General features: G+C 44.2%; 1 protein-coding gene across 3 annotated transcripts in view; it reads left to right on the forward strand.

The window, feature by feature from the left end:
- Positions 1–21,259, forward strand: part of ADCY8 (adenylate cyclase 8) — a gene marked incomplete at its 5' end in the record, with an annotated part of 218,088 nt that extends 196,829 nt beyond the window's left edge. For all 3 annotated transcript variants that reach the window (XM_082601266.1, XM_082601267.1, XM_082601268.1), the window contains 4 exons: positions 2,729–2,875; positions 8,960–9,052; positions 17,790–17,904; positions 20,741–21,259. In XM_082601266.1, coding sequence (XP_082457392.1) covers positions 2,729–2,875; positions 8,960–9,052; positions 17,790–17,904; positions 20,741–21,228 — 843 coding nt within the window. In that variant the 3' untranslated portion in view covers positions 21,229–21,259. The remainder of the gene's footprint in view (positions 1–2,728; positions 2,876–8,959; positions 9,053–17,789; positions 17,905–20,740) is intronic.
- Positions 21,260–22,965: the final 1,706 nt, after the last annotated feature.

Consider the following 22,965-nt stretch of genomic DNA (forward strand, 5'->3'; position numbering starts at 1 on the left):
GATCCCAATGTCTTAACTCCTCCCTGTTCATCTTTCTTATCTGTAGAGTGGGTATAATCATCGTACCTACTTCACAGGGTAATTGCAAGGGCTAAAGCATTGAATTCATATGAAAGTGCTTTGTAAGCTTTAATGTTTCCTACACAGGCTAAGGAGTCATTAACTCAACCAAATGTTGAATGTTTACCTTGTACCAGACCCTGTATAGGGCATGCGTTACATTGCAGGCATCCAAAGCATACTAACTGGATGATTTGAATGCACTAAGATATAAATGTCATGGAGTCTTTGCCCTCGCAGACTCCACACATAAAGGAAAAGATGGACATTTTAAAGGCAATAATGCAGGTGGTGAGGGCTCTGTGTAGAATTACCCAGGTGCTGCCACAGCCCGAGTCAGCCTCCTGCCCCCATCGGTGAGTCTGGGAAGGTCTGTAGGAAGACAGGGTACCTAGGTGGCTAGTGAAGGCAGAAAACAAGAGTTAGCCTGGTTAGGGATGTTAATTGCAAGGAAGGAAGGAAGGACATATCCCATCCAGGGACAGATAGTAAAAAATGTAAGCACTGAAGCGTGTGCGTCTTTGTTTCGCTTCTTCCAGAAGCATACCTTCAGACAAAGATTCGAGTGCAAGTAATTTGCTTGGAAGTGGTCCCAGGAAACCCACCCAGGTAGACAGGAGAGTAAGAAGGAAGGTAGGGAAAGGAAAGTAACCCATTAATGAGGCATTATCAGACTAGTTACCTCTGTGGGCGACTGGAGCTGAATCCCAGTGGAGAATTCGGACAGTGGTGTAGAAAGCATCCCTCAGAGTTATCTGGCCCAAGGCGTGAAGTTGCTGAGGACTCTACACCTGTTCCCATCAGTCATTTGTTAAGAGCAGCTCCTGAGGGGGGCATTGATTGCCCGGTGCTTTCAGCCTGCAGCTCACATGGGCAGAGTGCCCTCTAGTGGCTACAGAAAAACTCCATGCAAAGAAACGCAAGGGCTGGCTGACTGCCGGACCTTGGAAGAGAGAAAGCAGGCAGGGCACGTACAGCATCCGCTACAGTGGGCACAAAAAGTACAAATGCTTCGGTGTTTCTGGGACACAAGATCCAACACAGGGCATTGCAGGCAATGAAGCTGAAGAGACAGGAGGAGGGGAGTGCAGGAATATGTGAATATGTCATGCTCATGTGTCTCAGCTTTGTCCTGAGGGCAGTTGGAGGGCTTTAAGAATAGGAGAGCCATGGTCAATATTGTATCATTGAAATATCACTCTGGCTGCCATATGGAACATGCCTTTGGATGAGATAAGACCAGTCCTGAACCCAGGACTAGGCTCTCCTATTAATAGTCAAGGAGGAAAACAGGAAGGACCTGATAGAAAGAAATGATGGGAGGGTTAGAAAAAAATATTTAGGAGACACAAAGAAGCCCAGGCAGCCTTGGTAATTCGTTGAATCTGAATATGATGGGGAAGAAACAGTCAAGGTTGACTCTGAGGGTTTCTAACTTTGATGACTTGTCAATGCTGGTGCCACCAACTGAGTCAGAGAATGAAGGATCAGGAACAGGTGTAGGTGGAGAGGACATGCATTCAGGTGCAGCATTTATGATGTGAGGAGTGCAAGGGCAACCCAGCATGAGACACTGGAGCTTGAAGCCCAAGGAGAACCGCCTTGGAAATAAGATTTTAGAGACTCACACGTGAAAGGCTGAGAGTGAACGGGATAGCCCAGGGAAGTATGTAAACTTCGAACCACGCAGCGAGTCAGGGACAGAACCGTAGCAATCACCAACATTTGAGACAGTAGATAAGCAAAAAATAAATCCTTGAAGGGGCCGGGCGCAAGGGAAACAGATGCCGTATAACTAGAGCATCGAACGTCAGGAGATTTATGAACTTGGGTGTGATCGCCACACCGATTTGCAAGAGTGCCCAGGAAGACTTGGACAGGGGTTCGTGCAGAGGTTTTCCCATTTTGGCTGGCAGTCTGACCTGCTCCAGTTTCATTTCGTTTCAGCCTGAGATGTGAATGGACGTGGAGAGAAGTAGGAACAGGCAGTGGCGAAAACTCGTTTGAGAAGTATGGATGAGAACAAAGAGAGATAGGTTGGTAGTCACAAGTGTCTGCAGGCTCCAGGGCACCTTGTACTTTTTCTTATAGGAGACACTTGCAGGAAGTGGAGGAGGAGAGGAGAAAGAAAGAAGAAAGAAAAGGATCCGCTGTAGGAGGACGTTGCCGAAGAAGTTAGAGGGGGATCGAGAGATAAGGAAGAAGCATTGATCTTCATCAGGAGAAGGGAAAATGCATTGTCTGGAGCGGAAGCAGAGGAGATGAAAATACAGTGAACTACCTGATTGTATGAGTATGGAACGTGAGAGCAAGATCAGGGGCAGGACCATCTACTGAGGGGAATCAAGTGGACAGTGAAGTTAAGGAGAGTGCTGTGTGCTGGGACTAGCCACTGGGGAGAACAGAAAAGGAGGCTGACCAAGGACAAAATGATGGGCAGGCAGAACTCTGGGCCCAGCTGAGGCTGGAGACCATGAATTTTCAGTGGTCACAGCTCACATGGTGATGACACTAAGGTGTCGATGAGATGATGTCAGAGCCCCCATTCTCTGTCCTCTCTGTGGGTACCTGTGCATGCCTGCAGGGGCAGGTACACACGGGGAGCATCACTGCAGACCCTCACCTCTGATGACTGTTTCTGGCTCCCTCTGTGTGTCTCTCTGTCCAGGAGCTGTATTCTCAATCCTATGATGCCGTTGGGGTGATGTTTGCCTCCATCCCAGGGTTTGCAGATTTCTACTCTCAGACTGAGATGAACAACCAAGGAGTGGAATGCCTACGCCTGCTGAATGAGATCATTGCCGACTTCGACGAGGTAAACAGAAGCCTGAGAAATTTACAATCACAAATAAGCATCAGTGTTGTCATAGCATTGTGTTGTTCATTGTAAACGATTTCTGCACTTAAAGAATTCCAGACTGCATTGCAAAAACAAACAGGTATCAGCTAATTGAGTTAACACAATTATCACACAAGATAAACCCTGTCTTCCCTCCTGGAGGGTCAGGAATGTAGGCTTCAAAGAGGCTAGAGACTTAACCCAATGTCACATAACTAGCAAATGGCAAAACCAGGACTTGATCGGAGGCCAGTGCTGTGCAGGCACTGGCATCACAGAGACTGGGCACTGATGGGGACATTTCTCCATCTGCTCAAATTACCAAAGATAAAACCATCAATTAGCATTTGGTCAGAGACCTAATCAAAATGTAAACATACCCCAGATGGTACTTTCTTCTTCCAGTTTCCAGGGACAAGGGGGACACTCATGCTCAACTTTATTTACATTAATAGACTTAGCAGGAGTGGGTCTTCCCCTCCTCACCCCCCAGCTTGAAGTAGGACACCTGTGTCCATCCACATGCCTAAACCTGAGATGGGAGGTTAGTGAGTAATTGAGAAAATGCCAGGGAAGAAGCCAAGCAAAAAGGTGGGTTCAACTAACATCTAGCCTGATCCCCCAGGGAGCTCAGGAGTATAAGTGGTACCACAGAGTGGTTGCCATTGAGGCAAGGCTTTTGTACACCTGTATTGGTCAGCCATTGGCCATGGGCTGCCCTGGTGGGTATGTGTGATCTCCCAGGCATTGCCAGCCAGGGGGCTTCCAGGGCTCTTCCCGAAAAATGGGTACAGCAATACATCGTCAGCAGCCAGCCCTGATGGCACCCTGGAGGATGACCCCATAAAGGAGAGCTGAGTTGGGTACCAACGGCATCTACTCCATCACCCTAAACAAAGTTCTCTCCCTTAATCCCCACCTTCCATCTAGAGAGTCCTGTGGAGTCCCCTCACCATCTCACAGTCAAAGCTGCCCTTGTCTTGCTTTAGGCCATATTGTTTCTCACCTGGATGACCACATCCTTACCATTCACCCTCCTGCATCTGACCATCACCAACCACCAAAAGCTGGAGTATTTTGTCACATTCCTTTGAAACCCAAAACCCATCGGTGTCTCCCTCTGCCGGTTCCTCAGAAGGCCACCGAGGCTTTGCATTTACTGCTCCTGTATCCTCTCCAGCCTTACCTCCCACCATATGCCACCTGGTCCACCTTCCAGCACCATCTCACTACTTAGAAGCCATCACAAGCCCACCTGGCAGTTTCACATCCTGCTCTTTCCGCCTAGAAATTATACCACCTTCACCGTACCCCGTCCTCTCTCCCTTGGCTCCACAGCCAGCAGAAAACCTAGTACTCATTTAACAGTCAATTCAAACATCATCTCTACTTGTGAAGCCTCTTCTAATCCCCCCTCTACCCAGGTAAATGTTGTCACCCTTTTTTCAATGAAAAACTTACACTCTGAAAAATCTTCCATCATAGAGCATGAAACCCTTCAGTTTACAAATCTGCCTCTTAGTTCTGGGGCAGAGACCCCTCTTACTAATCTCCACAGGTGTCTACCACATGTTGACTTTTTCCATATATAACATTTAGTTGTTGTTTATCCCTCACACCAAATCCACAGGGTAGGAATTATTAGCCTTCATTTTATAAATAAGAAAGCTGAGATTCAGAGACACCAAGAGGGCCCACTGTCACACACCACTAAGTGGCAAAGCCAAGTTTTGGACCCAGGTCCGCCATACTGTTTTGATTTTTAATCACCATGTGCATTGATCTTCACTTAACTGGCATTTCATGGCGCTGGTTTTGGAGTCATAAACTCAACAATGGCCGTTTTAGTTGTCTTAGGAATGAGGATAGGAGTCAAGATAAATAAGACACAGTCACTTCTTGCCTTTCATGGATTCACAGTCCAGTGAGAGACAGAGTGACTATGAGTTCCCTTTACACAAGGAGTCAGTGGTAAGTACACGTGTATAGAGAGTTTTTCAATGTGGAGAATGGAGGGTGATTCTGTGGTAATTGTACCTTTATCCCATTCTCTGGGCTAAGCCATTAACTCATGAAGATAAAAATTATACTCTTGGGCTTCCCTGGTGGTGCATTGGTTGAGAGTCCGCCTGCAAGGGACATGGGTTCGTGCCCCGGTCCAGGAAGATCCCACATGCCGTGGAGCGGCCAGGCCCGTGAGCCATGGCCGCTGAGCCTGCGTGTCCGGAACCTGTGCTCCACAACGGGAGAGGCCACAACAGTGAGAGGCCCGTGTACCACAAAAAAAAAAAAAAAAAAAAAAATGATACTCTTATGCATTCTGTTAAGTCCCCAGGCCCTCCTACTGTGCCTGGAACATAAGAGATGCTTATAACAGATGCTCACTAAAGTGACTAGTCAACTAACTAACTCATAGGAGACAGAAACCACCTGGCAAATAGTAAGGTGATGATGCACTAGTCCGGTCCAAAACATACTTCCAAATTTTTTTTAAAATAGCTCTATTAAAAAGCTCAATCTGACTGAAGGTTGAGACATCAAGCTTTGTGTTATTTTAAAATCTATATCACCGCATATCCCAAAAATTCTCACTTGCATGTTTTTAAACTGAAATAAATAAATGTGAAGTAAGTCTGTATCTTGGTGGCCCAAACTGTATCGATAGATACCCTGGAGTCCAACCAATAAAGAGATGGGGGACAGCGCCCCTAGTGGTAGAGATGGGTGTTTGCAGAGGGAAGTTGGAGGGGCTTAGAGAAGGAATTGGTCCAGGAGGCTGAGCTCTAGACCAGGAGGAAAAAGGAGAGATGGGGAGAGCTGAAAGAGGAGAGAGAGGAGAAGCAGAGACGAGATGGAGGAAGAAAAAGAAGAGGGGCAAGGGGGAGGAGGAAGAAGAGAGGAAGCAGAGGAGAAGGAAGAAAGAAGAGAATGTAGTCAACAGGAAAGGGGGAAAAAAAGCCTTTCCCTGGCTTGCCAACCCCAAGCACTGTCAGCCTTTCTCACGTGGGTCCTTGGGTCACCCGGACCTGCCTTCTTTCTTTGGGTCAAAAGAGACCCTCTAGATTCTGCCCTCACTAAGCTCCAGCCAGACACCCATCAGTAACCATACTGCTCTTCTTGCTGATGCAGTTGCCACAGGAACTTGGCTCCGAGGAAGGCTGAACATTGCACGGAGCACATGCTCCAGGACTGAGTCTGCAACAGCCCAGCACCAGGGCTCCTCACCCCCCGCCCCTGCCCCGGCCTCATCGAAGGCTGAAGAGCCCTCTCACATCTCGGGGCTCCACACGGACTAGAGGATGAACAAGGGGCTGACTAGGAACCCCACTATGACTCCAGAGGCTTTTAGCTAGAGAGCGGATAAAGTTGCCGTGTGGTTAGTAAATGAAATAGCGAAGCCTCTTGCTGCCTCCTGATCAACTTCTGAAGAGGAGGTAGCTTTGCCTGGACCTGAAACTGGCCCTCAGCCAAGTAGTTCAGAAGAGAAGAGAGGAAGGAAGAGTTTCACCTTCCCCCAGGAACCCAGGGAAGTGCAGCTGTAAGCGGGCAGAGGGGGGGATGTGGGCAGCCAAAGGCATGTCTGGATGTCCCTGCCAATCCTTTCCGTGCTCCCCACCTCCTACTACACAAGCTCCACTGCTAGAAAAAACTCCCTCACTCTTCACAACTGAAATTGGAAATCACTTACTCACGGAAGCGGTCCCAGATCCTCCGGATTTTATCAAAATCATCCATCCTCTTTATTCCTACTCACGGTATGTTTCCACCATAAACTTTACTAAAATTGAGCTAGGACACATGTTAGTATGATGATTTATCTAACATCTGACACCCCTGCCTGGGCTGTTGGTTCCGTGATGGCTAGGACCTCATGTGCCTTGTTCATCAGACATTGTAGAAGCTCAGCGAATAGTTGCTGAATTAGCTTCCCACAGCTGCTGTAACAAATGACCACAAAGTTAGTGGCTTGAAATAACAGCAATTCATCCTCTTATAGATTAGAGGTCAGAATCCAGAATGGATCTCACAGGGCTAATCAAGGTGTCAGCAGGGCAGTGTTGCTTCTGGAAGCTCCAGGGGAGAATTCTTTCTTTGCCTTTTCCAGCTTCTAAAGGCCCCTGTCCTGCTTGGCTTGTGGCCCCTTCCTCTGTCTTTAAAGCCAGCAATCATATCACTCTGACTTCTGCTTCCTCTGTCACATCTTCTCTGCCTCCTGCCTTCCTCTTTCACTTACAAGAACCCTTGTGATTACATTGAGCCCGTTACTGAGTCCAAGCTCATACTGCTTGCCACACGACAGGCCAATAAATGGAGAGACGAGTTGCTGGGACAAGAGATAGCAACTTTATTCAGAAAGCCAGCAGACAGAGAAGATGGTGGACTAGTGTCCTAAAGAACCATCTTGCCTGGGTTTCGATGCTCGTTTCTTTTACAGAAGAAAGAGGGGGAAGTAAGGAGGCAAAGCAAAAAGAAAAGAAAGCAGTACGTTGATGCATATGTCCTGGTTCCCGCCAGACTCTGGAGGGGATGTGTTAATTCCCTCTTTCCTGCAGCCGTCCATAGGTGGGCCTGGTCAGGATGTTTCCTGTGAGCTTAAAGTAAGGTATTTTAGCTTAACCCTCAGGCATGAGAGGCAGGGTTCCTGGAGATGGGCCATTACATATACTTTAAGCCTATAGGCAACATCACTTTAGTGATTAACTTATAGCAAAAGCAATAGAATACAAAGGTTAAAGTAAAAGAAACGGATCTGATATGGAGTCAGATTTGTTCTTCCCTATTACAAGCCCACACAGATAACCCAGGAAATTGCCCCATCACAAAATAATTCACTTGATTACATCTGCAATGTACTTTTTACTATGTAAGGTAACATATCCATAGGTTCCAGGGACTAAGACATGGACTTTTGGGGTGGGGGGACAAGCAGAGAGAGCATTATTCTCTTAGCACAGTTGCTAAATAAGAGACCAAGGTTTCCCTTCCTTGGCATTAAAATCCAAACTGCAGGTGAGGATGGAGGAAATGGCAAGGATAGTACCCATTCTTCCATACAGGTATTCATTCATCCCTGCTGTGTGCTAGGCTCTGTCTAGGTGCTGAGTAGTAAATACAACAGGCAAAAATACCTGCCTCCAGGAATTTTACATTTTAGTAGGAAAGATGACAGTAAATCAGCACAGTCAGGGATAAGTGCTAAGGAGAGAAGATAAAGCAGGAAGAAGATAAGAATATGTATGTGGGGACAGGATATTGTGTTCAGTTTTGCATGGGGTAATCAGCAAGACCCCACTGGGATGACATTTGAGGAAAGACCTGGAAGAGGTGAGGAATGAGCCATGTAGTTGTCTGAAGGAAGAGCGTCCCAACAGGGGAACAGCAAATGCAAAGGTCCTGAGACAGAAACAGGCCTGGCTTGTTAGGATCAGCAAGGAGGTCAGTGTGGCTGGAACAGAGTGAATGAAGGGGACAGGGCATGGCAGGTCTTGCAGGGCATGATGAAGACTCTGGCTTTGACCCTGAGTAGAATGGGAAGTCACAGAGCAGGGACATGGTCTGACTTCCATTTAAACAGGATCACTCTGGCTGCCATGCTGGGAGTGTGGAGGTAAGGACTGAGATTAGGTACGTTATTGCAATACAATAACCAGGTGTAAACTAATGGTGGCTTAGACCAGGGTACTGGCAGGAAATGCTAAGATTTTTAAATACATGGTGAGAGTAAAGCCAAAAGGATGTGCTGATGGATTTGGGAATATTGGCAATTTCTTCTTTAAACTAATAAGATAGCTTTGTTTATTTCAGAGATTCTTAGAAACAGATCTAGTCCTTAAAGAGTATCTGGTCACACCCATCTCGGCACTTGGCACTTAGCAGGTGCTCAATAAATATCTGTTGAGACCCTGAATGTTTGATTCTCAGAGAGAAAAGTGGCTACCTCAAGGATGCTAAACAAGTCCGAGGTGGTCCTCACTGTGAGCCAGGGGCCTGTTTCCAGGAGCCCCAGGCTGCTGGCAGCACAAATACCTGGACTGACACTGTTGCCTGGATCTGTTTCAGCTGCTTGGTGAAGACCGGTTTCAAGACATTGAAAAGATTAAGACCATTGGCAGCACCTACATGGCTGTGTCAGGCCTGTCACCTGAAAAACAGGTAAAGGAATGCTTTGGACTCAGCCACAGCCTATGGCAGGGACCTTACTCTGGTCAGGTTGCTGAAGGTGGTGGAGCTGTCATCACCAGGAAACCTGGGGACAGGTAGGGAGAAAATCCGATGAAGTGGATATTCTAGGTGTGTGAGGTACCTTTGCTCCTGAGGTAAGCAGGGTCTACTGGGTGTACTGATGCTTCTTTATGATCAAGAAGCCTCTAGGCTTCATTCTGAACCTCACTGTTCACTTGATGAACAAAATCAGGACCAAGAAATACTCTGGTTATGATTTACTTGTGGGTGTTACTAAACCCCCGATCCCAGCCTGTTTTATTGTTACTTTTGTTTTCTCCTCCAAAAGTAATAATAATAATAGCTCTGCTTTTTTGAGAGGTGACTGTGCCAGACACTCGTGTTAAGTGGGAAACTAACATCCACCTTCCAGGGCCCGTGGCTGAATTACCTGAGATAGAGTCATGCTAGCCACACAAAGCCTTGCACCTGGTAGGTCCTCCATAAATGCTCTATGGAAATGGTCATAAGCTGCCAGGGAGAGGAGCCCTCATTCCTCCTCATTCTTCTTTGCTCACTTTCCAACTAAAAACTTAGAACTATTCCAAGACTATCTGAGAAGAAACCCTTGATAGTCATTAGGTACATGTGCACATCACTCTGCCACAGGGGTCCAGAAAGACATCCCCCAGGCCAAACCCAGCCCACCATCTGTTTTTTTGTTTGTTTGTTTGTTTCTGTTTTTTGTTGTTGTCAACATGCAGTTTTATTTTCTGAGGCAAATCACTTAACCTCTTTAAATGTAAACATTCTTATAAAATGCAAGTGTTGTCTAGTTGAACTCTATAGGTGTGCCAGTAACTCAGGACCCAAAGATGAATAAATCATATTTTGCCCTTATGTTATTCACAGCCTTGGGACTGGCCGAGATGTAAATTAACAGTTGCAGGCCAGTGTGCAGTCTAAGCTAAAAAATGTAAGCAAAGAGTTGGGAGAGCAAAGAAGTATAATAATATATAGAGAGTGACCTAAGTGCTTCCAAATTACAAAAAGGATTGCTGATATTTTTGCCTCTAATAACAAATTTCATTGCAAATTGCTACACATTTCAAATCCTATACCAAGAAAATTTGAAATATCTTTTCAGCAATGGTCCTCTCAAATAGACACACTAATATTCTAGATATTACCAATATGCCATATCTTTACAGGCACAGCATGTATGTAATAGTACTATCTATTGAAGACTGGGTTAGTCCTGCTTAGTAAATGTTTAACAGTTAGGGAGAGCTAAATCATTATACAACAAGTTCATTAAAATGACTTTATTATTATGGTAAAGAATCTGAGCTTTGTCAAATATTTCCAGTGTTAAAAATATAAAAATAGGTTTATATTTTACAATAAAAATACTATCAAAAACTAATGACAGTTAAATCAGTTCTTAAATGGTGGGCGTGGTTAGAACTTGTAGAAAGGAAGTGAAATGTGATCAAAAAGGGAATCGTGGAGGACATTCGAGATGGCGGAGGAGGAAGAGGTGGAGATCACCTTCCTCCCCACAAATACATCAAAAATACATCTACATGTGGAACAACTCCTGCAGAACACCTACTGAACGCTGGCAGAAGACCTCAGACCTCCCAAAATGCAAGAAACTCCCCACGTACCTGGCCATGTGGCTGACAGAGTCTTGGTGTTCCGGCCGGGTGTCAGGACTGAGCCTCTGAGGTGGGATAGCCGAGTTCAGGACATTGGACCACCAGAGACCTCCCGGCTCCATGTAACATCAATTGGCGAGAGCTCACCCAGAGATCTCTCTCTCAACACTAAGACCCAGCTCCGCTCAACAAACAGGAAGCCACAGTGCTGGAGAACCCTATGCCAAACAACTAGCAAGACAGGAACACAACCCCACCCATTAGCAGAGAGGCTTCCTAAAATCATAATAAGTTCACAGACACCCTAAAACACACCACTGGACGTGGTCCTGCCCACCAAAAACACAAGATCCAGCCTCATCCACCAGAACACAGGCACCAGTCCCCTCCACCAGGAAGCCTACACAACACACTGAACCAACCTTAGCCACTGGGGGCAGACAGCAAAAACAACGGGAACTATGAACCTGCAGCCTGTGAAAAGGAGACCCCAAACACAGTAAGTAAAGCAAAATGAGAAGACAGAGAAATACACAGCAGATGAAGGAGCAAGGTAAAAACCCACCAGACCAAACAAATGAAGATGAAATAGGCAGTCTACCTGAAAAAGAATTCAGAGTAATGATCATAAAGATGATCCAAAATCTTGGAAATATAATGGGGAAAATACAAGAAACGTTTAACAAGGACCTAGAAGAACTAAAGAGCAAACAAACAATGATGAACAGCACAATAAATGAAATTAAAAATTCTCTAGAAGGAATCAATATCAGAATAACTGAGGCAGAAGAACGGATAAGTGACCTGGAAGATAAAATAGTGGAAATAACTACAGCAGAGCAGAATAAAGAAAAAAGAATGAAAAGAATTGAGGACAGTCTTAGAGACCACTGGGACAACATTAAGCACACAAACATTCGAATTATAGGGGTCTCAGAAGAAGAAGAGAAAAAGAAAGGGACTGAGAAAATATTGGAAGAGATTATAGTTGAAAACTTCCCTAATATGGGAAAGGAAATAGTCAAGTCCAGGAAGTGCAGTGAGTCCCATACAGAATAAATCCAAGAAGAAACACACCACGACACATATTAATCAAACTATCAAAAATTAAATACAAAGAAAAAATATTAAAATCAGCAAGGGCAAAGCAACAAATAACATACAAGGGAATCCCCATAAGGTTAACAGCTGACCTTTCAGCAGAAACTCAGCAAGCCAGAAGGGAGGGGCAGGACATATTTAAAGTGATGAAAGGGAAAAACCTACAACCAAGATGACTCTACCCAGCAAGGATCTCATTCAGATATGACGGAGAAATTAAAACCTTTACAGATAAGCAAAAACTAAGAGAATTCAGTACCACCAAACCAGCTTTACAACAAATGCTAAAGGAACTTCTCTAGGCAGGAAACACAAGAGAAGGAAAAGACCTACAATAACAAACCCAAAACAATTAAGAAAATGGTAATAGGAACATACATATCGATAATTACCTTAAATGTAAATGGATTACACGCTCCAACCCAAAGACATAGACTGGCTGAATGGATACAAAGACAAGACCCGGATATATGCTGTCTACAAGAGACCCACTTCAGACCTAGGGGCACAAACAGACTGAAAGTAAGGGGATGGAAAAAGATATTCCATGCAAATGGAAATCAAAAGAAAGCTGGAGTAGCAATTATCATATCAGACAAAATAGACTTTAAAATAAAGACTATTACAAGAGACAAAGAAGGACACTACATAATGATCAAGGGATCAATCCAAGAAGATATAACAATTGTAAATATTTGTGCACCCAACATAGGAGCACCTCAATACATAAGGCACATGCTAACAGCCACAAAAGGGGAAATCAACAGTAACACGAAAATAGTAGGAGACTTTAACACCCCACTTTCACCAGTGGACAGTTCAACCAAAATGAAAATAAATAAGGAAACACAAGCTTTAAATGACACATTAAACAAGATGGATTTAACTGATATTTATAGGACATTCCTTCCAAAAACGACAGAAAACACTTTCTTCTCAAGTGCTCATGGAACATTTTCCAGGATAGATCATATCTTCAGTCACAAATCAAGCCTTGGTAAATTTAAGAAAATTGAAATCGTATCAAGTATCTTTTCCAACCACAACACTATGAGACTAGATATCAATTACAGGAAAAAAAATCTAAAAAATACAAACACATGGAGGCTAAACAATACACTACTAAATAACCAAGAGATCACTGAAGAAATCAAAGAGGAAATAAAAAAATACCTAGAAACAAATGACAATGAAAACACGACAACCCAAAACCTATGGGATGCAGCAAAAGCAGTTCTAAGAGGGAAGTTTATAGCAATACAATCCTACCTCAGAAAACAAGAAACATCTCAAATAAACAACCTAACCTATACCTAAAGCAATCAGAGGAAGAAGAACAAGAAAACCCCAAAGTTAACAGAAGGAAAGAAATTATAAAGATCAGATCAGAAATAAATGAAAAAGAAATGAAGGAAATGATCACAAAGATCAATAAAACTAAAAGCTGGTTCTTTCAGAAGATAAACAAAATTGATAAACCATTAGCCAGACTCATCAAGAAAAAAAGGGAGAAGACTCAAATCAACAGAATTAGAAATGAAAAAGGAGAAGTGGGCCTCCCTGGTGGCGCAGTGGTTGAGAGTCCGCCTGCCGATGCAGGGGATACGGGTTCGTGCCCCGGTCTGGGAGGATCCCATATGCCGCGGAGCGGCTGGGCCCGTGAGCCATGGCCGCTGGGCCTGCGCATCCGGAGCCTGTGCTCCGCAACGGGAGAGGCCACAACGGTGAGAGGCCCGCATACCGCAAAAAGAAAAAAAAAAAAGGAGAAGTAACAACTGACACTGCAAAAATCCAAAGGATCCTGAGATTACTACAAGCAAATATATGCCAATAAAATGGACAACCAGGAAGAAATGGACAAATTCTTAGAAAAGCACAGGCTTCCGAGACTGAACCAGGAAGAAATGGAAAATATCAACAGACCAATCACAAGCACTGAAACTGAAACTGTGATTAAAATTTTCCAACAAACAAAAGCCCAGGACCAGATGGCTTCACAGGCAAATTCTATCAAACATTTAGAGGAGAGCTAATACCTATCCTTCTCAAACTCTTCCAAAGTATAGCAGAGGAAGGAACACTCCCAAACTCATTCTGTGAGGCCACCATCACCCTGATACCAAAACCAGACAAAGATGTCACAGAAAAGAAAACTACAGGCCAATATCACTGATGAACTTAGATGCAAAAGTCCTCAAGAAAATACTAGCAAACAGAATCCAACAGCACATTAAAAGGATCATACACCATGATCAAGTGGGGTTTATCCCAGGAATGCAAGAATTCTTCAATATACACAAATCAATCAATGTGATACACCATATTAACAAACTGAGGGATAAAAACCATATGATAATCTCAGTAGATGCAGAAAAAGCTTTCGACAAAATTCAATACCTATTTATGATAAAAACTCTCCAGAAAGTAGGCATAGAGGGAACTTAACCTCAACATAATAAAAGCCATATATGACAAACCCACAGCCAACATTGTTCTCAATGGTGAAAAACTAAAACCATTTCCACTAAGATCAGGAGCAAGACAAGGTTGCCCACTCTCACCACTACTATTATTCAACTTAGTTTTGGAAGTTTTAGCCACAGCAATCAGAGACGAAAAATAAATAAAAGGAATCCAAATCAGAAAAGAAGAAGTAAGACTGTCACTGTTTGCAGATGACATGATACTATATATAGAGAATCCTAATGGTGCTACCAGAAAACTACTAAAGCTAATCAATGAATTTGGTAAAGTAGCAGGATACAAAATTAATGCACAGAAATCTCTTGCATTCTTATACACTAATGACGAAAAATCTGAAAGAGAAATTAAGGAAGCCCTCCCATTTACCACATTGCAACACAAAGAATAAAATACCTAGGAATAAACCTACCTAAGGATACAAAAGACCCGTATGCAGAAAACTATAAGACACTGATGAAAGAAGTTAAAGATTATACAGACAGATGGAGAGATATACCATTTTTTTGGATTGGAAGAATCAACATTGTGAAAATGACTATAGTACCCAAAGCAACCTACAGATTCAATGCAATCCCTACCATACTACCAATGGCATTTTTCCCAGAACTAGAACAAAAAATTTCATAATTTGTATGGAAACACAAGAGGCCCCGAATAACCAAAGCAATCTTGAGAAAGAAAAATGGAGCTGGAGGAATCAGGCTCCCTGACTTCAGACTATACTACAAAGCTACAGTCATCAAGACAGTATGCTACTGGAACAGAAACAGAAATATAGGTCAATGGAACAAGAGAGAAAGACCAGAGATAAACCCACGCACATACTGTCACCTTATTTTTGATAAAGGAGGCAAGAATATACAATGGAGAAAAGGCAGCCTCTTCAATAAGTGGTGCTGGGAAAACTGGACAGCTATATGTAAAAGAATGAAATTAGAACACTCCCTAACACCATACACAAAAATAAACTCAAAATGGATTAAAGACCTAACTGGAAGGCCAAACATTATCAAACTCTTAGAGGAAAACATAGGCAGAACACTCTATGACATAAATCACAGCAAGATCCTTTTTGACCCACCTCCCTCCTAGAGAAATGGAAGTAAAAACAAAAATAAACAAGTGGCCCTCATGAAACTTCAAAGCTTTTGCACAGCAAAGGAAACCGTAAACAAGACGAAAAGACAACCCTCAGAATGGGAGAAAATATTTGCAAACAAAGCAACTGACAAAGGATTAATCTCCAAAATATACAAGCAGTTCATGCAGCTCAATATCAAAAATCAAACAGCCCAATCCCAAAATGGGCAGAAGACCTAAGTAGACATTTCTCCAAAGAAGATATACAGATTGCCAACAAACAAATGAAAGGATGCTCAACACCACTAATCATTAGAGAAATGCAAATCAAAACTACAATGAGGTATCACCTCACACCAATCAGAATGGCCATCATCAAAAAATCTAGGAACAATAAATGCTGGAGAGGGTGTGGAGAAAAGGGAACACTGTTGGTGGGAATGCAAATTGATACAGCCACTATGGAGAACAGTATGGAGATTCCTTTAAAAACTACAAATAGAACTACCATACGACCCAGCAATCCCACTACTGGGCATATTCCCTGAGAAAACCATAATTCAAAAAGAGTCATATACCACAATGTTCACTGAAGCACTATTTACAATAGCCAGGACATGGAAGCAACCAAAGTGTCCATCGACAGAGGAATGGATGAAGAAGATGTGGCATATATATACAATGGAATATTACTCAGCCACAAAAAGAAACGAAATTGAGTTATTTGTAGTGAAGTGGGTGGACCTGAGTCTGTCATACAGAGTGAAGTAAGTCAGAAAGAGAAAAACAAACACCATATGCTAACACATATATATGAAATCTAAAAAAAAAAAATGGTTCTGAAGAGCCTAGGAGCAGGATAGGAATAAAGACACAGATGTAGAGAATGGACTTAAGGACACGGGGAGGGGGAAGGGTAAGCTGGGATGAAGTGAGAGAGTGGCATGGACATATATACACTACCAAATGTAAAACAGATAGCTAGTGGGAAACAGCCGCAGAGCACAGGGAGATCAGCTCGGTGCTTTGTGACCACCTAGAGGGGTGGAATAGGGAGGGTGGGAGGGAGACGCAAGAGGGAGGGGATATGGGGACATATGTATACGTATAGCTGATTCACTTTGTTGTGCGGCAGAAACTAACAACAATGTAAAGCAATTATACTCCGATAAAGATGTTAAAAAGAACTTTTTTAATAAAGTAAATTTTTTGAAAAAAGGGAATTGTTAGGTACAGCTGGCAACAGTGTGGGTGAATATAGAAAACATGGATTTTGTACTGGGCCAGTAGCTGTCAAGGAATATATAAGTGAATCTTTGAAACCTAGATATGATTCTTTCATATAAATAATTTAATGAAGTATAATTAAACCAGAGTATATATTGTAGTTATAATTTAAAATTATACCCCCAAAACACAAATACACAACCATGTATCAAATATTGTATTTCAAGGCCTCATTGACTTAGGAGCTTCTAATGAAAATTTTAAGTATTTTCTCCCCAGCATCACCACCTCCAAAAACAAATTTAAATGTAAATAATTAACATTGTATAGGTTTTAGTTTGATGTGGTGGTGATGGTAGAATGTGTGAACACTGGATGCTAGCATTAGAAGTATTGATTAAAAAATAACTTCAGTTTGGAAATACTGATAGACCATCATCCCAACTGCTATATTGGTGATCTGATGTATCCACCATCTGTTTTCGTAAATAAAGTTTTATTGGAACACAGCCACATGCATTCATTTATATTTTGTCTATGGCTCCTTTCTGGCTAAAATGGCAGTGTTGGGTAGTCATGAAAAAGACCACATGGCCCACAAAGCCTAAAATACTTGCTATCTGGCCCTTTACTGACTGCCAACCTCTGCTCTAGAGGGGCACAGAATTCTTTCACATACACAATCTCATTCAGTCCTCATGAGGTAGGCAGGGCAACTATGCTTATCCCCATTATATAGAAGAGGAAACTGAGGTCCAGAGAGCAAATGTCTATGTGAAACATCTATTAAACAGATACTGTGAGTACTTCAAAGGAAATAGACATGGTTCCTAGATTGGAAATCTCACATATATGAACATAAGGATGTGTACACACACACAAACACACACACACAAACACACACACACACACACACAAGTGAACAGCATCAACTTGAACAGATAAGGGTAGGGGTGGGGAATGGAATCTGAGAGTCACACATATTACACTCTCTGAAACAAGTTTCCTGGTACCCTGTGTTTCTGGACACTGATGACTTAGGTGTACAGGGCTCACAGACCTGCTTACTTCCCTTGAAGGCATGTGTGGGTGAGGTAGGACACAGACCAGACCCCTGCTGCAGAAATGCTCCTGTTTGCCCCATCGAATGACCTCTTCTCTCATGTTTGCTGCAGCAATGTGAAGATAAGTGGGAACATTTGTGTGCCCTGGCCGACTTCTCTCTCGCCCTGACCGAAAGCATACAGGAGATCAACAAGCATTCTTTCAACAATTTTGAGCTCCGGATTGGTGAGTAGCAGCTGGAAGTGTGGCACCTCGGGGACCCACCGAGCTGTCTGGCCTTGCTCTAGCGAGCCCTCCCGTGCCCTGGGCGTCAAGCCAGGGGAGCTTTTTCCAGCAAAATGCAGCAGATTTAGTGTGACCTGGCCAAGGACAGGCCTGTCTGGGCTTCCTCTCACTCAAGATGCTGGTAGCAGTGGAAGGATTTTGGCCTGTGTGCAGAAACACCAAGCAACTGATAGACCACCGCTACCTCTCCTCCAACTTGTCCAGAATCCCACCCACACAAGGCCCTGATTAGAGAGGTAGCTGTCTAATCAATCATTTCCTCCCGTCTTCTACGTCACCAGATACTGGAGGTCAATGCGTTACTCTCCCGTTCTCCTGGATGACACCCTGAGCCAAAAGCAGGATTCTGTTCCTGAGGATGTCACATGCTGACTTGAGCCAGGGACAAGCAGTTAGCTTTATAGCTCTTCACTCGGCCACACAGCTCATCCTCCTTTGGGCTTAGGGACACCCTTGTGCAAAATGACAACAGTCACGGCTATGTGATAATAGTCAGCTACAATTTGGATAACTTGTTAATTTCTTCAGCATCTCTGTGGAGTCTGAGGGGGCCTCCTGAAGCACAGTCTGAAAGCCCCTGCTCTAGTCCACATTCCCATTGTACAGATGGGCAAACTCAGGCCCAGAGAAGGGGAGTAACTAGCCTAGGATCACACAACCAAATGGTCATCCTGGCAGCGACTCCAGAATTTCCTGACTGAGACCAGTGACATTCTGGCGGCCAGCGTGCAGCCTAAAACAAATATTACGCAGTCCTCATGTCTTAGAGATCCTCTGGCTGGCATGCCATTTTACTTTTTTGGTTCTCCCTTAGCAGATTTCAAGTATAAAGGGTCAAGTAATACCCATACCTGACTTGTCAGATCTAAGGTATGCCACATGCCTTTGTTCACTGGAATAAATAAGTGATATTTTTATATTTTGACCTATGGATGGGGCACTCAGGGATTGTTTCCAGATCTTCCAACAACCCTACATGTCCTTTCTCAAATCAATGAATACATGATTGAACTGGGAATAAAAAGCAGAACTATAACCTTGAACAAAGGCTGTGTAATTTCAGGAGATATTGCTGGAATTAAGGCCAACCCTTGGTCTGATACATTATTCTCCTGGCATAGTTCAGAGGTTAGAAAATCATGTTCCCAATGGGATTGGGCCTTTCACTTTGTGTTTTGGGTCTGCTGTAACCAGCTCTATGACTTTGGGCAAGTCGTTTAAACCCTCTGAGTGTCAGTTTCCTTGTGTGTGAACTGGGAGTTATATTATTACCTCCCTTGCCTACCTCATAGTAGTAAGAAGAGATGTGAATGGGATAGTGGTTATGGAAGGGCTCTGCAAATTTTAGGGCAAAGTCCATCCTTGTGATTCCCATGCATTCTGCAAGAACTGTTTCTCGAAGTTCACAGTCAGTTCTATCTTATACGTGTGTGTGTGTGTGTGTGTGTGTGTGTGTGTGTGTTTTGCTTTTCCCTCTGCCTGGAATGATCTAACCCAGATATCTGCATGGCTTATACTATCACTTTCTCTAGATCTCTGCTCAGAAAGGCCTTTCCTAACCACCCTACTCCAAAATACACCCTCCTCTTTTTTTCTATCCCTTTAACCTGATTGGTTTTTCCTTATCACATTTATCATTCACTGATACTATATTGAATTTTTAAAATTATTTTCTGTCTCTCCCCAATAGAAGGTAAGCTCCATGAGGGCCAGGGCTATGTCTTTTTTCTTTCCCACCATATCCCCAATACCTGGAACAGTGCTGCTTTATAGTAGATGCCTAGTCAATGTTTGCAGAATGAATGAGAAATCCTTAGTCTAGTAAAAGGAGACATATATGCCCATAAATGTGTTTAGTGGAATACTGTCATTCCTTTTAAAAAGTCTGTATTTCCTAAAGGAGGAGGTATTGAAATTGTGATCTACCAAATAACTTGTGGAATTGGGAGTAAATGACTGTCCAAGCAGAGAGAAAGCCAGGGACAGAGGCACAGAGGTGGAAACGCCAGCAGGTTAGGGGAACTCGAGCAGTGCAGTATGGATACGGCGCAAAGGTGAGGGAGAGGGTGGTGACAAAAATGAGGCTGGCAAGTTAGGCAAGAGCCAGCTCTGAGAAGCCTTAGATTGTGAACCTGAGGAGCCGGGCTTTACCCCATAGGCAAAAGGAGCTGTAGCAGGTGTTGAAGTGGATGGTAACTTGATCAGATGTGCATCAGAAAGTCCCTCTGGTTCCGGCAGCAGCGTGGAGGATGGTCTGCAGGAGGACAAGCAGGGATCCAGGGAGGCGTGTTAGGAGGCTGTGGCCACGGACCCAGGGAATGATGCTGAGGACGTGGACTAAGACAGAGAAGGAAAAGGTGTGCCCAAGCTCTCAAGGCACTGTGACAACAGAGGCAAGAGGCGATCCCAGCATCCCGACATCAGTGCCCTGTCCATCCCGCAGGCTAAGACAAGTCAGCATCCATGTGAGAGTAATAATTATTGTCTCTCGAGCACTCACTGGTTGTCTGGTAATATACCAGTGGCTTTACCTATATCATCTCATACCAACCTCCTTTAATTATTTCCACTTGACAGATGAGAAAAGTGAGGTCCAAATCTGTTAAGTACCCAACCCAGATCACACATCTAATAAGTGACTGAGGCTGGATCTGGACCCTGCCGTTTATCCGTAGAGATCACAGCCTTCATTGAAGGGTCACTATCCCAGGCAGGGAGCGGCCCCCTCCTTGACGTCCCTCTTCTCTCATGTCTTGTTTCTCTGGTTCACCCACAGGCATCAGCCACGGCTCCGTGGTAGCTGGCGTTATCGGCGCTAAGAAACCACAGTATGACATTTGGGGCAAAACCGTGAACCTGGCAAGTCGAATGGACAGCACGGGAGTCAGCGGCAGAATCCAGGTCCCAGAGGAGACCTATCTCATCCTGAAGGACCAGGGCTTTGCCTTTGACTACCGAGGGGAGATCTATGTAAAGGGCATCAGTGAACAGGAAGGAAAAATCAAGACGTACTTTCTCCTGGGAAGAGTCCAACCCAACCCGTTCATCCTGCCGCCAAGAAGGCTGCCCGGGCAGTACTCCTTGGCCGCGGTCGTCCTGGGCCTCGTCCAGTCCCTCAACAGGCAAAGGCAGAAGCAGCTGCTGAATGAGAACAACACCACGGGGATCATCAAGGGCCATTACAACCGGCGGACTTTGCTGACACCCAGTGGGCCTGAGCCGGGAGCCCAAGCCGAAGGCACCGACAAGTCCGAGTTGCCATAAAAGTGTTTTCTTTGTGTTTCTTTTTTTTGTATTTCTTTTATATATAAAATAAATATACTAATAAAAAGGTTTAATTTTTTTTAGAACGAGGATGGTTTCGTTGGTCTTTGGATGCACTAGATCGAAGACACGATTTGAGTTTCTCTCCCGTCACAGACATTTCTTGGTCATCTCTTCCATACAAGGTTCATTGGGAAGCAAAGTTAAGTAAGACCTAGTCCTTGACCTTGGGAAAGAGGGACCTGTAAACAGAGACTCAGTACAGTGGGCTCATCATTAAGAACTGCCATTTACTGAGTGCTTGTCATGTACCTGGCACACAATAATATTAATGGATAATGTTAATAGATAATATTCCTATAAACCAATACTTAAATACTCTGCGTTCAGAGAGGGGTAGATGCAATGAGAAATTGTGATAGGACAATTGTGATAAAGAACTGGAGGTCAAGGACGCTGCCTGAACTGGAGGCACCATGTCTTTGAGGACATGATGCAAAGGGTTAGCCCTAAATGATGAGAAAGAGGCAACCCAAGGAACCTGGGAGAAAAGTGACCCAAGCAGAAGGACTAACAAGTACAGACACCCTGAGGTGGGATCAAGGCCACTTGATCTGCTGCAGCCACAGTTAGAAAGTCAGCAGGTGGGTAAGTGGGTTCAGGCAGGTACACTGTTTCCTGGGAAGACTGCATCCTAAGCTCTTCTTGTATGACCACAAAGCCTGCCAGGAAAGTTTCTCACAGATGAGAAAGCTCAAAACAATGAAAGGAATTGCCCAAGACCTTATAGGTAGTTTGAGAACTAGGCTCAGCACTGTACTGGTCAATAAAAGTGCCGTAACAAATAACTCCCATTCTTAGTGGTTAAAACAAAATAAGAGACTTAGCTGTCATTTATGTCCTATTGCATGTAGGGCAGAGGCCTTCCAGGCAGTGATCTCGGGACTTAGTCTTCTTCCACTTCGGACTTGGATGCCTCTGCTTGATCCTCTCTATCCAGCCAGCTGAAGAGAAGAGAGGGAAGGGAAGGGCGATCACCCAGAAGGTCTTGGGTGCCAGGCCTGAGAGTCGCCTACATTATTGCCCTGTCACCAGCCAGAACGCAGTCACTGGCCTCACGTTACCGTAAGGGGAGTTAGGGGGTGGATTCTTCCTGTGTTCACTACTGAGAGGAAAGTGCTGTCTCTTCCATAAGAATCTACACCTGTCTAAGCCCATGTGTGCAAACACGAAGCTATTCTGGTAAGTTCTGTGTTGGAAGGAGGGACAAGATTTAAGTAACGGAAGAAGTATGACATCCTAATCATTATCTAAGTTCTTGACCCTTAACAACAGCTCATTTAAAAGAGACTTAGCTCCAGGTAATAAATCCACAGTAGATACGCTCTGGAGGAAATACCCACCTGAGGTATCTCAGGTGAGACCCCCGTGATAGAAGGGAAACTACCCTTTCCTGAGAAGCACAAAGTACAGAAAGGGAGTTGACTTTTTTTTTTTTTTTTTTTTTTTTTTGCGGTACGCGGGCCTCTCACTGCTGTGGCCTCTCCCGCTGCGGAGCACAGGCTCCAGACGCGCAGGCTCAGCGGCCATGGCTCACGGGCCCAGTCGCTCTGCGGCATGTGGGATCTTCCCGGACCGGGGCACGAACCCGTGTCCCCTGCATCGGCAGGCGGACTCTCAACCACTGTGCCACCAGGGAAGCCCCTGGGTAGTTGACTTTTGAGTGGCCATGTTTGC

This window comes from Mesoplodon mirus, assembly GCF_964341445.2.
Source record: "Mesoplodon mirus genome assembly, chromosome: 16".
Classification (NCBI taxonomy): Eukaryota; Metazoa; Chordata; class Mammalia; order Artiodactyla; family Ziphiidae; genus Mesoplodon; species Mesoplodon mirus.